The following is a 15,526-nucleotide window of genomic DNA, read 5'->3' as shown; positions in this document are numbered from 1 at the left end:
TTTAAGTTAACTCTACACCCAACATGGGGCTCGAACTCATGACCCTGAGATCAAGAGTCACATGCTCTCCCGCCTGAGCCAGCCAGGCACCCTTCCTTTCTGATCTATTTTTTTTATTTTTTATTTATTTATTTTTTTAAAGATTTTATTTATTTGACAGAGATAGACACAGTGAGAGAAGGAACACAAGCAGGGGGAGTGGGAGAGGGAGAAGCAGTCTTCCCGCCGAGCAGGGAGCCCGATGCGGGGCTTGATCCCAGGACCCTGGGATCATGACCTGAGCCAAAGGCAGATGCTTAACTGACCGAGCCACCCAGGAACCCCTCTGATCTGTTTTATACTCAGAACAATCTATTGTTCATAACAGAGAATATTTAAATTGATGCAGTAAAATTGAACCAAAACTGATCTCATCAAAGCACTGACAGATTGCTGTCAGCCTGCTGTGCAGAGAGCATTTTAGGAGCACGTTCTGAAGACTAATAAAACAGATTGATGGAGAGATGGGTCACAAAGCATTCAGATTTTCTTTTTTCAGCTTCGTAAAAATTGTAATATGATACCATTAAAATAACTTGTATTTTTTATTTGTATTTATTTATTTTTTAAAGTAGGTTCCACACCCAGTGTGAAGCCCAATGTGGGGCTCGAACTCACAACCCTGAAATCAAGACCTGAGCTGAGATCAAGAGTCGGATGCTTAACCTACTGAGCCACCCAGGTGCCCCTTTTTTATTTTTATTTTTTAAATAAGTTTTAAAGTAGAAAAGTAAACACCTTAATCCTACTCCATAAACACAAATTAGTTTCATATTTTTCACATTCCCTTCTAGTTTTTGTCTATATGCACACTTTTTTTTTTACATATTTCAAGTGTAGTGAACCTACAATTATGTGTTTGTTTTTCCACTTACTACCATAATTTTTTTTCAGATTTTTACTTTTCCTCGTATTTTTACCTTTTAGTGTTGTCATGACTTTTCATAATGTTAATGTACCACAATCTGTTTAATAATTTCCTTATTATTGAATAGTAGCCATGTCTAGCTGACATTGCTCAGGATAATTATTAACCCCTGGTAGATACAATTTAATAGCTGTAAGAAAAATGAGTCTGAGTTATCATAATTTTCTCTAATTGCAATCATTAATTCAGAGCTGTGATAACTTTCAACCTTATACCAGGATTACTTTGTATATCACATCTGTCGCCTGCTCTGAAGCATACTGCCTGAGCTGCAGCCTGGGGCGGTAGATCAGCAGGAGCACTCAGAAGGAGGGCGGCCTGGATTGGAAGCCCGGCTTTACCATTCGCTTCCTGTTTCAGTTTAGTAAATTACTTAACGTCTTTGCATCTCTGGTTCCTCCTCTGTAAGGCGGCAATGATGATCATACCTACTCGACGTGATTATTTTAGGATTCCTGGCATAACGCTCGTGACGTGCTCAATAAATTCTAGCTGTACTACTGTCATAGTAACATCTGCAATTTGGAGCATCTGCCCTTGTGACTTATTAATGGTTATAACCAAACAGACCCTCGATTGGACCTACTGTTGCATGAAAATGAAGTAGTTTCGGTGCAACAGTGTGTTTTATCCGATACCATTTCATAAGTATATCCAGAGGCCAAAAAACATTTAAAATCATCACTTTGAAAAATTAATAAACATAAGGAACTTCTCCACCCATGGAATGATGGGAAAAGTTAAAATATGTAAGTTTTTAAACTCACCCAACTCAAGTCAACTGACCATGCTCTTTTACAAATAGGTATCACACAACTGTATATGGGAGAAAAACATTTGACATGGTGTTCCTTCAAATAAGTGTCTTATAGGCCATTTAACTTTTATTTTATGTCAGACCGAAGGAAGTGTGTTCTGAAATAAATAATGGGAACACACAATAGCACCTACCTCATAGGGCTGTCTTGGGGATATAGATGAGTTCATATTCATGCAATAGAATAGTGCCTGAACATAGTAAGTCCTATGTTTGCTGATAAAGTGAAGTGAAAAAACAAATTGTCACAATGTGGTGAGACTCTTCTTAGTTTCTGCATGATGTAATTGATTATTTGATTCATATGGAGATTATAGGGAGGGATTTATTTTTATTTATATGGAGATTTTTGTCATTTCTGATTTTTATACATTTACAAATAATACTGCAAATGAGCATCTTCAGGCAGGCAATTCTGTGTTTTTCTTCTTTTCAACTATTTCCTTGAGGATAAAATCCAGGTGTGGGTATGCTGGAGCAGTTTCATGAAGAAGCAGTCTAGTTCTGATGAGGACGTTTTGCAGGAAGTGGGCAGGAAGGAACAGAGCTAGGGTTTAGGGCACTGCTGGAGATGGCAAGGTCCAGGGAACTGCTGGGAGGGGAGGGGCTCTCCCACCTGCTGCAGAGCTGCGGACTGTTTGTAGACAGGCAAAAACAGGGTGGTGTGGGGAAAGGAATAATGGGCTGGAATCTGATGAAATGACTTTTAGATCCATCTACACCTTTTCCTTGAAATGAAGTTGTTTTGTCCCCATATTAAGCCTTTTCCAGTATCAGGGTCTAGGAGTCCTTTATTTCTCAAACATTAATCAAATACCTTATAGATACTAAGATCTGTGTTCAGTATTAGGGATACAACACTGAGTAAAAGAAAATAAATACCTTCAAGTAATTACATAAGACAATTTTAAAGGTAAATTTAAAGCCTAGTGAACTAAAGTGATTGACGGATACAGAAAATTATGGAGGCATGGGGTAGGGGTGGGAGAGCACCCATCCCAGCATTGAGGATAGGCCTTGGTGGAAGGGAAGACACTTGTCCCAGAGGAGGTCATGGTGGAGCTGAGTCTTAAAGGACAGGTAGGAGTTAAGCAGACAATAGGAGAGTGAAGAGCATTCAGGGCAGAGGAGATAGCATGGGCAAAGGCCCAATGGGAACAGAAGGGTGCCTTCAGAGGACCAGCAGTTCCTTGTCCTTGGGGAATCAAAAGCAGGACTGGTGGCCTGAGATGTGGCTATGGAGGTAGCCAAGGTCCTTGGACATCATTTAAAAAAATTTGGGTTTTCTTTGTACTATTTCCTCAAGGATGGCTTTGGATATATGCTAGCCTCCAGTAGCAGCCAAGAATCTGCCTTGATTTCCCCATTTCACCTTGACAGTTCTTTCCCTGGGAGGCTCACAGCACCTTGCTTTTAAGGGTGACCACTAGCTGTCGCTATTGAGCAGATCTAGCTAAAAGCCAATGGTTTAGGGCCTAGCCTGGCTGCTAGGACCAGGCGGCCCCACCAGATGCCTGAGTCCCGCCCCGCCTCCAGTAAGGTCTGTTCATCCGCCCTAATTGGTGACTCATGAGAAGGCGCTCAGTGCCGAGCTGGTGGTAGCTCTCGCAGGACGTGGGCGCGACCGGGGGCGGTGGGAAGAAATTGTGGTGAAGTGCCGTACACCACCAACAGTCAGCCACTGGGTGGCGCTGCCCCCCTCGACGGCAAAAACGGAGGCTTGTGAAAAGCAAAGTCTTTGGTTAGGATGGCCTGGCTCTTTGGTCTTGGGGTGGGGTAGCTTTTCGTGCCCTCCGTTACTCGGAGTTCAGGGTGCCACAGGACTGTTCAAGGACAGTGTGAGGTCCCGAAGCACGCCAACCCAACAGTCCCAGGGCAGCCAATCACAGCACAGAGAGAGACCCTGACACCACTGACCTCAGCTCTCACCCGTGTGGGTCTTTTGAAACCCTCTGGTTCCGGGTCATGCGACATGCCAGTGTGCCCTCCCCTTTGGCTGCTGTTTCTTTATCCTCCTCCCAGAAACTCCAATCTCCAAAGCCTCCGCAACTCAAGCTGGTTGTTTATCTGGCGCTTTCCTATTTTTTTAAGAACTCATTTCCCAGCCCCCACCCCCCCTCCTGTGGCTTTACCTTTTGCTCTAGGTTCCTGTCCTTACCCCATGTGTTCTTGATCTCTGCAGAGTTAATTCTGCTTTTCCTGGCTTTTATGCCTGTGGGCATTGGCATCCTCAGTCCTGTTTGACCTTTTTTGAAAATTCTCTTTTCTCATCTGCCTTTTCTTTTCACATTGGCTCAGTTCCCATCCCTGTTCCCCCTCCCTCTCCTTAAAAACTAGAGAATTTAGACACATTCTAAGTCTAACTAGAAAGCTTCTAAGTCTAACAACTAAGAGAAGTTAGGTTGAGAATTGCTGAGGGGGGAGGATCTAGCATGTACGGGATATCCTGATTTTCCTGAACATTCTCCATGACCTGGTGACCCTCTGGCGTGGGATGGAGATCTAAGAGTGCTGAGATGCTGACAGCGAAGCAGAGTTGCTGGAGACATCGTGAGACAGTATGAGCCCTGTATCAAGGCGGGCAATGTGTTTTTTTCTGTTCCCTTAATACTGCAAATTAGTTTGGTTTACATACTTCCCTGGAGAAATTAAGGGATGCGTCTGGGACTTGATTAGCATATGTTCCCTAGTGCTGGAGACTAGGCACTAATGGAGAAGAATGTGGGTCTTTGGCAAATTCCTTGGACAGAAGGCAATACGGGGCGGGGGAGGGGGGAGAATGCTATCCTACATGTGGCGCCCGGAGAGGGGAATGGGGGCTCACCCTGAACCCCCGGGTGCCTGCTGACGCTCTCACCAAGGGCTGGCTGGAAGCATCACACATGCTGACTTCTTCCTCTGACACAGCTTCAGAGCTGTGCTCGGTGCTCGGCGGCATGTCAGAGGAACCACTGGATGTGGGGAGAAGATGTTGCAATTTCTATTTATCTTATCTTTTCAAGATTTCTATTTTTGTCTATGCTTTATGTTAGTAAGTATTACGTGCATATATTATATAAATAGTAACTGTATATCTGTTAGAAATCTATTCGCCTAATCATTTTTTTTTATAATGAAGTATGTGATCCAAAGTTTTGGCAGCCACTACTCTGGAGAATCTTTGAAGCTTGCCATGGACTCTGGGGGTGGGTTTGCGACACTGGCCTAGCACAGTTCAGCCAAGGAGAAGGGCCCAGCCTGTGTGAACAGATGTGGTCGCAAGGTGAGAATTAACTGTCCCTGAGAGGGGCCTCTCCAGGAACAGCAGGTGGGGGGAGTCACTGCCGCTGAGGGCACCTCGGGGCTCCCTGCTACCTCTTATCTAGGGTCTCCCATTACACTCTTAACTGAGGAGAGGGAATCATAGTTTCTCAGAGGGAAGTTTGGAGAGGCGGGAGCCTTGGATGTTCTTCAGCATGGGCGGGAGCTGGGACTAAATTAGACCTTGCAGATGGTCAGTGGGACTGGATTCTGTCACCTTGGTCAGGAACCTGGCATCTTAGGAAGAGTGTCCTTCTGCTCTGACTGTGTATTTCTTTGTTTCTGTCGTGATTTACATTTGTGACAAACACTTCTGGTCGCCTGGGGTTAGCATGGGCTCAGCTGAAATCTCCATTTCTCAACCTCTCTTGAAGGGAGGGGTGGTCACACAACATGACTCTAGCCCTCAGGATGTGAGCTGAAGTCCTTGGATGGGGCTTCCCAGTTTGCTCTTTATCAGGGGGCAGATTCAGCTGGTGCGCATCCTTTGCCCTTCACCTTCCCCTTTGCCTTCCCTGAAACGCAGGACGATGCTGAGCTAGAGCCACTATCTTGTGACTCCACAGTGACACGGAGGAGGATGGGTAGTTGAGTGGAAAAACAGAAGGAGCCTGCCTTCCTGAGGCCCTGGTCTGCCCCTCCTAGACTTTTTGTTAGGGGAGGAAAAGTAATTTCTACTTGATTGAGCCACCGTCAGTGGGTTTTTCTGTTACTCCCAGGGGAATACAGTACTAGTGAACATGAAGGTCAATTTCGGGACTCGCACACAGTTAAGGCTGTTGACTTCATGCAAAATACTGACGCCCTGAGAGTTCAAGAACGTGAGCACCCCGTCTTTGGGAGCCCTTGTTCCCCCAACCTCCCCAGTAGAAAGAAGCTGTCTATTACTTTCAAGTCCTTGGAGGAGGAGAGAGGCATTGAACTGGGCCTTTAAGAATAACTAATTCTGTCAAGAATGTGGAATGGGAAAGTCAGGGCGGTGTGCTGGGGCAGGGTGTACAGGTTTGAGAGCTGATGGTGCATTTCTCTTCTATTACACATGCAGCAATGTGACCCGCTGGCTTGAAATCAACCAGGGTGAGAGTATTTACACCATGTAATACTAAATTTACATTTACAAATCAGGGGCATGTTTCTTTTTCTCTCTCTCTCTTTTTTCTGGAGAGCCAGTTGTTAAACATTTACCAACACACCCTTGGAAAGACCAAAGGTTTAGTTTATTAGTTACATAAATATTGTTACATACCCTCTCTTGCTTTCCCCCTTAAGTGAACAGAATCAGGGAGCAGCTGATTTATACTAAACATAGGCTGAAGTCTTAATGTGTCTTTAAGCCTAAAGAAAACCCTAAAAGTTCAGGTTGAAGGCAAAACTAATTTGAAGCTGACTCTGGCTGTAAATTTGTCATCTGATCATGCTCCTCTCTCTGCATTTACCTCCTTTCCTCCTGGTCAGCCTCATGCCCTCATCCTGTTGCAAACCTGGCTTCTTGCCCCATTTGTGATGCATGCACACAGACTAGCACAACAGTTTATCACCTGCACCCAGACACTTCGTGATCTTCTCTGATTTTGCACTAGTGTGCCTGTGTGTTGTGCTGTATGGTCAGAAATCTGACTTCACATCTCGGATCTATTTTCTTGCACACAGGTGCAGTCAGATCTTTCCTGCTCCCTTGCACTGAGCAGGCTGGGAAGAATCTCTTTCTAAGAAAAGCCCAGTCATAGTCACCCTCAGATCTAGCTCCTTGTCTGGGTGGTCGGCAGGCTCAATGGATTCCAGTCTGTTCTGCTGCCTGGTCACTTAGATTAAGTGATGGGAAAAGGAAATTTCCCTTGTGTGTCCAAGCCCATGTCTCATGTCCTAGTATCTCTTACCATGGAAGCCCTGCATTTGGGGATGTTGAGTTCATGCTGGATATATCCCATCTGTCCCTCCAGAACACTCTCCATTCTTTCCTACCCTTCTGTCCATGAGGAAGCTGACGTGTGTGGTTTATATCAGTCTGCTCCCCTGCCCCTCTGGTTAGCTAATATAAAATGTTAGCAAGAAGTTGGAGGGAGGGAAGAGAGTGAGGCTGGGGTGTTTATTTCCCCAGATCCCTCCTGCATGGTCCTAGCTGGGCTGGTGGCATCCCATAACTGAATGTCATAGTTCCTGTTCTGTGATACTCTCCAAACAGTTTCTATCTCTGGATTCTCATAATCGTTCTTTTTGTCCCTAAGGTGGGACTAGCCCCAAGATACTTCCTTATCCCTTGTGATTGCCCTATGACCTTGTCCACACTTTTGTAAACAACCCCCTTTTTATTAAAGCCTAACCTGTTGGGGACCTAACCAATACAGGGCTTTGCTGAGTTTTTAATATAGCTGATTTCTGTTTCCTGTTTGGTTGTAGTCAGGTGATGCTTGGCAACTGTTTGATAAATGTTTGTTGAATGAATAAATGACGGAACGTGTAAGTGGCAGGATTGAACTCCATTCCCTTCTCTCCAGGCTTCTAACACACAGTTGAGAGTTCACACGTAAAGTGGAGACACCTGATGCAGTCTGAGGGCGATAAACATGTGTCCATTCTGTGGCTCAAGTTCCCAGGGACTTCCACGTGCATGGTGATTTATACCCACCCAGGTGTCTTCCTTCCCAGAGGAGCAATATAAAATAATATAAAGAGTATCTGAAATATACAATATGGTATGGACATGATGTCCATTAAATGAAGAGTAGGGTGATTTCTTCAACTCAAGAACAGAGAAAAGGTTCAGACCACAAAATACGAAATGAACACTGAAAATTTTCACTCGTATAGGTTATGGTTTTAAAGGACCATACTGAATGAACTGAACTTAGAGCTACTAACCATGAATTTACAACATTGATATGACCTTTATTATAATTAATATTGTATTACTCATAATATTATATATGAAGTAAATTTGATAGAACTACCTTTTAATTATACCTATGGTTACTATCAATTTCACAACTGCAGGTTGCAGTGGTTCATGACATTCATTATAATTACATTTCCACTGTGCAAGTGTTAGAGGAACTCCTTCAAATTGTGAGATGTGATGTGTGACTTACAACTCTCTGGGGACACCCATTTGTCTCTCCTTGGAGATGCCTTCAGGGATGGAGCTCAGATAAATATCAGGAAGAACAGTCCCAAAGCTCCCTTACCATGCCCCACCTTAAGGAAGTGCTTAGTTGTTTATAAATTTGTCCAAACTATAACTTCTTAAGGACAAGAATTCCAGGATCTTCCTCCCTGGATTTCCCAGCAGGAGATCTGTCCAGACTGAGTTGTCATAGTACACTTCCTCTTGACGCAGAGCTCCCCCTTTGATGATCTCCAGGGCACATTCTTCCTTCGGAGATGCATCGATGTTGAGTATCCCAGAAACGGCCTTCATGGCTGTGTCTGTAGAATCATGAGAGAAGAGTGGGGTTATCCAAGACCAGTAGAGTCTACAAGGTGGAAAGTCTGCAGACAGTAACAGCTTAGCTGTTAGGGGCTGTTTTCCAGTGCTTGCTCTACAAGGCCCACGGGCCCTCTCAGAAGACTGGGTACATTTAGGGCTTGCTGTGCAAAGAGAGGCTTAGAGTTAATGTGGGCCCTGTCTTCCTGGATGAAGATTTGGGGCTGGGGGGAGGCAGTTAGAGGTGATTGAGAGATTTAAATCATGCTTCTCTCTTGAGTATTTTGGTGGGGGTGAGGGAGTCATATGGGGGAGCAGAATGAGGATAGAAGTTATATCAAGACCCAATAGCTAATGGAAAGTGTCAGTGGGCAAAGCCAAATGCTGTATGATAACAATTTACTAATTTGTAAAGGAAGAAATGGACAAGAATCCAGGCCTTTGCTTTCTGTCAACACGAACCACTTTGATTTTGGAAGGGAAGTTACTTTATCTCTTCCAAATTTCCATGTCCTTCTGGCACAGCTTCTTTTTCTCTTTCTATCCTTGTTTCACTGTGTGTCTTTCTTTCTCTCTTGTTCTGTAACTACTACTCAATTTACTCAATTACTCTTTCAATAAAGTTTTCTTCTTGTACCTATTCTAGATAAACTTGCATTTGGACTTACAGAGAAGTCGTAAAACTTGTGCAGAATATTCCCTTGTAGCCTTCACCCTGCTTCCCCTAATTATAACGTCACACATAACCACTGTACAATTGTCAAGGTACACTATAATTAGGGCAATTTTACTAACTAAAACACAGACCTTATTTTTTTCACTAACATCCTTTTTATGTTCCAGGATCTTAGCCAGGATTATACTTAGCAGTCATTTCTTCTTATTTTCTCTCCAATCTGTGACAGTTCTTCGTTCTTTCCTTGTCCCTCATGGCCTTAACACTTTTGAAGAGTATTGATCAACTGTTTTGTAGAATGTCAGTTTGGGTTTGTCCATTTTTCTCTCTTTTTAAAAAAAAAAAAAAGATTTTATTTTTAAGTAATGTCTGCACCCAATGTGGGACTCAAACTTACAACCCCAAAATCAAGAGTCTTCATGCTCTACCGACTGAGCCAGCCAGGTGCCCCGTCCATTTTTTTTCTGATGGTTGGAGTGAGGTCTTGCATTTTTGGCAAGAATATCACAAAAATGATGTTGTGTCCTCAGTGCATCATATCAAAGAGTTTATGAGGGGCACCTGACTGGCTCAGTCAATAGAGCGTGCAACTCTTTTTTTTTTTTTTTTAAAGATTTTATTTATTTATTTGACAGAGAGAGAGACAGCTAGAGAGGGAACACAAGCAGGGGGAGTGGGAGAGGGAGAAGCAGGCTTCCCGCCGAGCAGGGAGCCCGATGTGGGGCTCGATCCCAGGACCCTGGGATCGTGACCTGAGCCAAAGGCAGACACTTAACAACTGAGCCACCCAGGTGCCCCAGAGCATGCAACTCTTGATCTTGGGGTTGTACGTTTGAGCCCCATATTGGATATGGAGATTACTTATGAAAAAAAAGAAGGTTCATGATATCAATAGTTCTTATTACTGGTGATGGTATTAAGAGTAACAAACTTGTACTTGATAAGCCTCAAAGAGGAAAGTAATGGCCATTGAGTGTTCCTGAGGATGTGAAGGGTTCAGAATAGGGTTAAGTGATGAGTCTGGTGTCACTCGGCACCCTTGGTGGTCAGAATGGAAAGAAGTGTCAAAGGATAGTCAGAGGCTCTCCTAGTGACAGAAGTGCTTCATTAAGTGGAGACTGGTGTTCTCACTGGCTTTTAGTGCATTACACATGAGTCAAGGAGTTCAACGCCTTCTTTACCCACAATGGTAAGGCAGGCAATCATCTGCAGGCTGTTTATTCCACTCTCTTCACCTTACCTGTGTTTATGAGGCCGAGGATACAGAGAGTGATCGAGACATTGACCTTGGTCACTGAATGTTCCATCCTGATAGAGGAGAAAAACCCATCCAGAGCAAACTTGCTTGCAGAATAGGGTGCAACAAGTGGACTAGCCATTTTCCCTAAATAATAAGGAAATGGGTTAAGAAGGTGACCCATTTTAGCTTCTACAGAGATGATCTTTGCTTTATCTGTAGTAGGATTTGTAACCCCTTTTACCCTTTGAGGCATAGTTTCTCTTTACTCTTACAGAGATTATCATGCTATGTTGAATTTCTGAAAGAAAAAAAGACTATTAAGATATCAAAGAAACTTCCCTTGAAGAGACTGGGGTGGGAGGTGGGGTGGGCTGCAGGAAAGGCTTCACTGAAGAAAGATTGGTGAGATTTTAGTAAGGGTGGTAAATAAGTGGGACTACAAAAGAGCCATGTAATCCCACAGCCGCTAACTCTGTTACCTCTGACCCAAGACAGCGGAGATCTGAGGGTTTGGCAAGAGCTCTCTGCCAACACAGCAACCTATTATTGATTGTCTTTCTATACAAGGGAAATGAAAATCCTTGTCTTTGCTTTTCTGCTTAAAACTGCTTTTCTTACTTTCATCATTCTGGTTAATTCTCAGCCAGTTTGGGGGAGGACATGTGGACATATGCCTAATAGGGTGACCTATTCATTATAACCTTTCCAAGACAAGGGATTAGAAGGGGCCTGAGACCTTAGACTCTTTGCTGAGCAAAGAGTTATAATAGCTACTTTAAAATTCTTTTTTTTTTTAAGATTTTATTTTTTTATTTGAGAGTGAGAGAGAGAGAGAGAGAGAGAGAGAAACAACATGAGAGGGGAGAGAATCAGAGGGGGAAGCAGGCTCCCTGCTGAGCTGGGAGCCTGATGTGGGACTTGATCCCAGGACTCTGGGATCATGACCTGAGCCGAAGGCAGTCGCTTAACCAACTGAGCCACCCAGGCGCCCGCTACTTTAAAATTCTTGTCAGCTAATTCTAAAATATGGGTCATTTAAAGATTGATCTCCATTGATTGCCTTTCCTCCTGAGTATCAGTCATATTTCCTATTCTTGTATGTGGAATAATTTTGCAATGTATTCTTGATATTGTGAATGATACATTGTAGAGTCTCTGGATTCTGTCATATTCCTCCAAAGAGTATTGATTTTTGTTTTTGTTTTTGTTTTTGTATTTCAGGTGAGCATTTAACTTGGCTGAAACACTGTGTCTCTTGCAGTAGATTCCAGCTAAAATCACTGTTGAATTATTTAATCCTAATTGACTTCTTGGTATCTATTTTCTCGGATCTATTTTCTTGCACACAGGTGCAGTCAGATCTTTCCTGCTCCCTTGCACTGAGCAGGCTGGGAAGAATCTCTTTCTAAGAAAAGCCCAGTCATAGTCACCCTCAGATCTAGCTCCTTGTCTGGGTGGTCGGCAGGCTCAATGGATTCCAGTCTGTTCCGCTGCCTGGTCACTTAGATTAAGTGATGGGAAAAGGAAATTTCCCTTGTGTGTCCAAGCCCATGAGTAATTCGAGGGAAAAACAGATTCTGGAAGAGTTTATATATAAAATTTGGTACTCTTCCACTGTGGCTCTTGCCTTTCCAGGATGTTCCCCCTCCACTTTCTGGCTGCTACAGAAACCCTAAACTCTTCTTTCTGGTTCTTTAAGGTAGTAAGACGGCAGATGTCTATCCCAGATATGGTGTTGATTGTGGACTGCCCCTAGGCATAAGCTATAAAACTGGGAAGCTCACCTAGTGTCAGTTCCCCTTTTCCCCTTTTCAAGTGTCAACAACTCTCCAGTTTTTGTCAGCTTTTGCTTTTTCTCTCCAGTGCTTTCAATGGTTTCTTTCTATATTTTGTCCAAAGTTTGATCTGGGGCAGGCTAATCTGTTAGGTACCACTCTGCCATTAATGGAATTGGAAACTCTGTAAGTTCTTAAATGAAGTTGCTTGCCAAATCAATGAAAAAAAATGACTTATTCAATAAAGATGCTGGGAAAGTTGGTTAACTCATTGGAAAAAATTATTAGCGCCTTGTTCTATATCATATATCCAAAAAATTCTAGATGGAAAGTATGGCAGATGTTATTGTCTACCCAATATCCATTTCCCACTTTTTAATAATAGAATATGATTTTTTCTCAGGACATCAGTGTGTTCAGATAAAAATATTTATTTCCTTAAGATTCCCTCGCTCTTTTGTGTGGCCAAGTGATCTAGTTCCGGCCGATGAGAAATCTAACAGAGGGGGTCTCCAGGAAAGTTATTAATTTCCTGATGAAATAGGTGGATTCAGGTGGCATGCAGTTTTTACATTTTGCCTCTCTTCTTTCATCCTAAATGTACTCCAGATGTGATGCCTAGAATTGCAGTGGTCATTTGTGAACTGGAGGAAAAGCTACATATTAAGGATTATAGCACAGAAATGTGGAATGAGCTTGGATTCTTGAAGATATAGTAAGTCCACCAAACCAACCCTGAACTTATTCCCTGAGAAAAAGGAAGCCCTATTTAGTGTTAAGCGATTGTAAGTGGAGTTTTTGTTATATGTGCAGCAGAATGCATCTTCTGACTGATAAAAAATAATTCAACAGGAAAGAAGATAATACAGGTGAATATTTATCAGATCCTTGGTTATGAAAGATCATTCTAACAGAAAAGTAAAAAAAAAATATGTAAAGGCACAGAATATTTGATGATATAAAATGTAAAACTTCTGTATGTGAAAGCAATAGCTATAATAACATCACTATAAAGGTAAAGGGTATGGGGTGCCTGGGTGGCTCAGTCGTTAAGCGTCTGCCTTCGGCTCAGGTTGTGACCCCAGGGTCCTGGGATCGAGCCCCGCATCAGGCTCCCTGCTCCGCAGGAGGCCTGCTTCTCCCTCTTCCACTCCCCCTGCTTGTGTTCCCTCTCTTGCTGTGTGTCTCTCTGTCAAATAAATAAATAAAATCTTTAAAAAAATAAAATTAAAAAAAATAAAGGTAAAGGGTAAATGATAAACTAGAAGACAATTTGTAACAAAAGCTTAATATCTTCAATCTGAACTTCAATTCTTAATGTATTAACTCTTCAAGAAAAATACAAACAAATCTCTTTAGGGAACCACTCCAACTCCATTCTCGATCATGAGTTTTGGCTTGGAATGACTCTACAGTCAAGTTCCAGGAATGGGTGTGTGGCACAAGATGTCCAACCAGAGTATCTGATACCACTGGGTTGTTCACTAGTCTAGGACTGGACCAAAGACTCCATCAGGGCTTCAGGACACATTGTTGGTTGCCTAACCAGAATTTAGTTCCCCTTTCTTCCCCTGTAACTGAACCCCAGTTGAATTCATGTTTCCACCTGTTGTAGAGACTGCTAGCATGCTCTCAATATATCTTTTGCTCTTCTTCTTTAGTAGTGGAATCTCTGATGTGGTCTGGGCAAATAATTATCTGGGATAAAGTCCACATTTCTCAGCTTCTTTGAGCCAGATGTTGCCAAATGACTAAATGCTGTCCAATGGGTTGTAAACAGAAATGTATCATGTGATTTCTGGGATATGTCCTTAAAAGAAGAAATCAGTCTCTTCCTTCCACTCCTTCCTCCTTCTTGGTGCGTGAAGGTGGGTATGATGGCTCCAGAATTATCTAGGACCATGAAGTAGAAGCCACATGTTGAGAATGGCAGAGCATTGAGAGAGAAGGGAAACTGGGTGACCATGGAGCCTCCATCCTGGCCCTACCTCCAGGGTACTGCCTACCTCCAGATTGATTTACCTTTTAACTTATTTAATCTCCTGCTATTTTAAGTTTTCTGCATTAGAGCGCTGAACCTAATCCTTACTGATAGTCCTTCTTACTTTTATGCTGCCCATGTTCCAAAGGAAAGTTGATACTATCTCTAACACTAGGGGTGGGTTTGTGTAATTGACTTAATCCAATCTCCTGACCCATAATTGACACAGGAATGAGCATGTGTTCCATTTTGGACCAATGTCTTGAGGAGAATTTTGTTGGAGAGTCTGAGAAAATTCTTTATTCTTCTGGGAGAGTTTCTTAAAGTAGTCATTTTGTTTCTCTTCTACTGGACATTTTTGTGCATGGGTATGGGGGCTAGAATTACTGTAGCTATCTCACTAGCAGCCTGGGGATGAAGTCACACATGGAAGGGAGCGGAGCCAAGAGAATCATGGGGACATTGAGCTCGAGCCAAGTCAACCTTAAATCTGGACTTCCAGTTATGTCAAAAATGTTTTCTATTATGTAAGCTAAAAATAGACCCAAATTATTTATAAGAGTAGGATAGTGGTTAAAAGTATGAGTTCTAGGGGTGCCTGGGTGGCTCAGTCGTTAAGCGTCTGCCTTCGGCTCAGGTCATGATCCCAGGGTCCTGGGATCGAGTCCCACATCGGGCTCCCTGCTCGGCAGGAAGCCTGCTTCTCCCTCTCCCACTCCCCCTGCTTGTGTTCCCTCTCTCGCTGTGTCTCTCTCTGTCAAATGAATAAATAAAATTAAAAAAAAAAAAAAAGTATGAATTCTACAATTAGATGACCTGAGTGTGAATCCCAAGCATGCCATTTCTTAGCTGTCATATGTGGATAATAATACTACTAAGCTGAAATAATCCATGTAATACACTGTAGTGCAAACTCTGGCACATAGAAAGTATTTAGTAAATGCAATCGTTATTAGTATTCATGTTTCTAATTGGTGAGAAAAGTATGAGCTATTCAAAAGGTTATGTTGGGACAAAGAGGCTACTTGGAGAAAAGTGCCCTTCTAATAAGAAAATTCAAATTAGGGACGCCTGGGTGGCTCAGTTGGTTAAGCGACTGCCTTTGGCTCAGGTCATGATCCCAGGGTCCTGGGATTGAGTCCCACATTGGGCTCCCTGCTCAGCGGGGAGCCTGCTTCTCCCTCTCTCTCTGCCTGCCACTCTCCCTGCTTGTGCTCTCTCCCTCTCTCTCTCTGACAAATAAATAAATAAAATCTTAAAAAAAAAATTCAGATTATATTAGATAGTATATGTGGAAAGTAAAGTAAAAAAATGAGGGTCAACATATGATCTCAAGGTAAGAGATACTT

At 42.9% G+C, this 15,526-nt stretch overlaps 1 protein-coding gene across 1 annotated transcript in view; it reads right to left on the bottom strand.

The window, feature by feature from the left end:
• Positions 1-7,946: 7,946 nt before the first annotated feature.
• Positions 7,947-15,526, bottom strand: part of HSD11B1 (hydroxysteroid 11-beta dehydrogenase 1) — a 62,197-nt gene continuing 54,617 nt past the window's right edge. Inside the window, exons 7-8 of the mRNA XM_032393156.1 lie at positions 10,422-10,565; positions 7,947-8,507 (exon numbers count right to left, since the gene is read on the bottom strand). Of these exons, the coding sequence (XP_032249047.1) occupies positions 8,290-8,507; positions 10,422-10,565 (362 nt within the window). The 3' untranslated portion in view covers positions 7,947-8,289. The remainder of the gene's footprint in view (positions 8,508-10,421; positions 10,566-15,526) is intronic.

Source organism: Phoca vitulina, unplaced genomic scaffold (genome assembly GCF_004348235.1).
Source record: "Phoca vitulina isolate PV1807 unplaced genomic scaffold, GSC_HSeal_1.0 scaffold71, whole genome shotgun sequence".
Lineage (NCBI taxonomy): Eukaryota > Metazoa > Chordata > Mammalia > Carnivora > Phocidae > Phoca > Phoca vitulina.
This window is presented reverse-complemented; position numbering and strand designations above follow the sequence as displayed.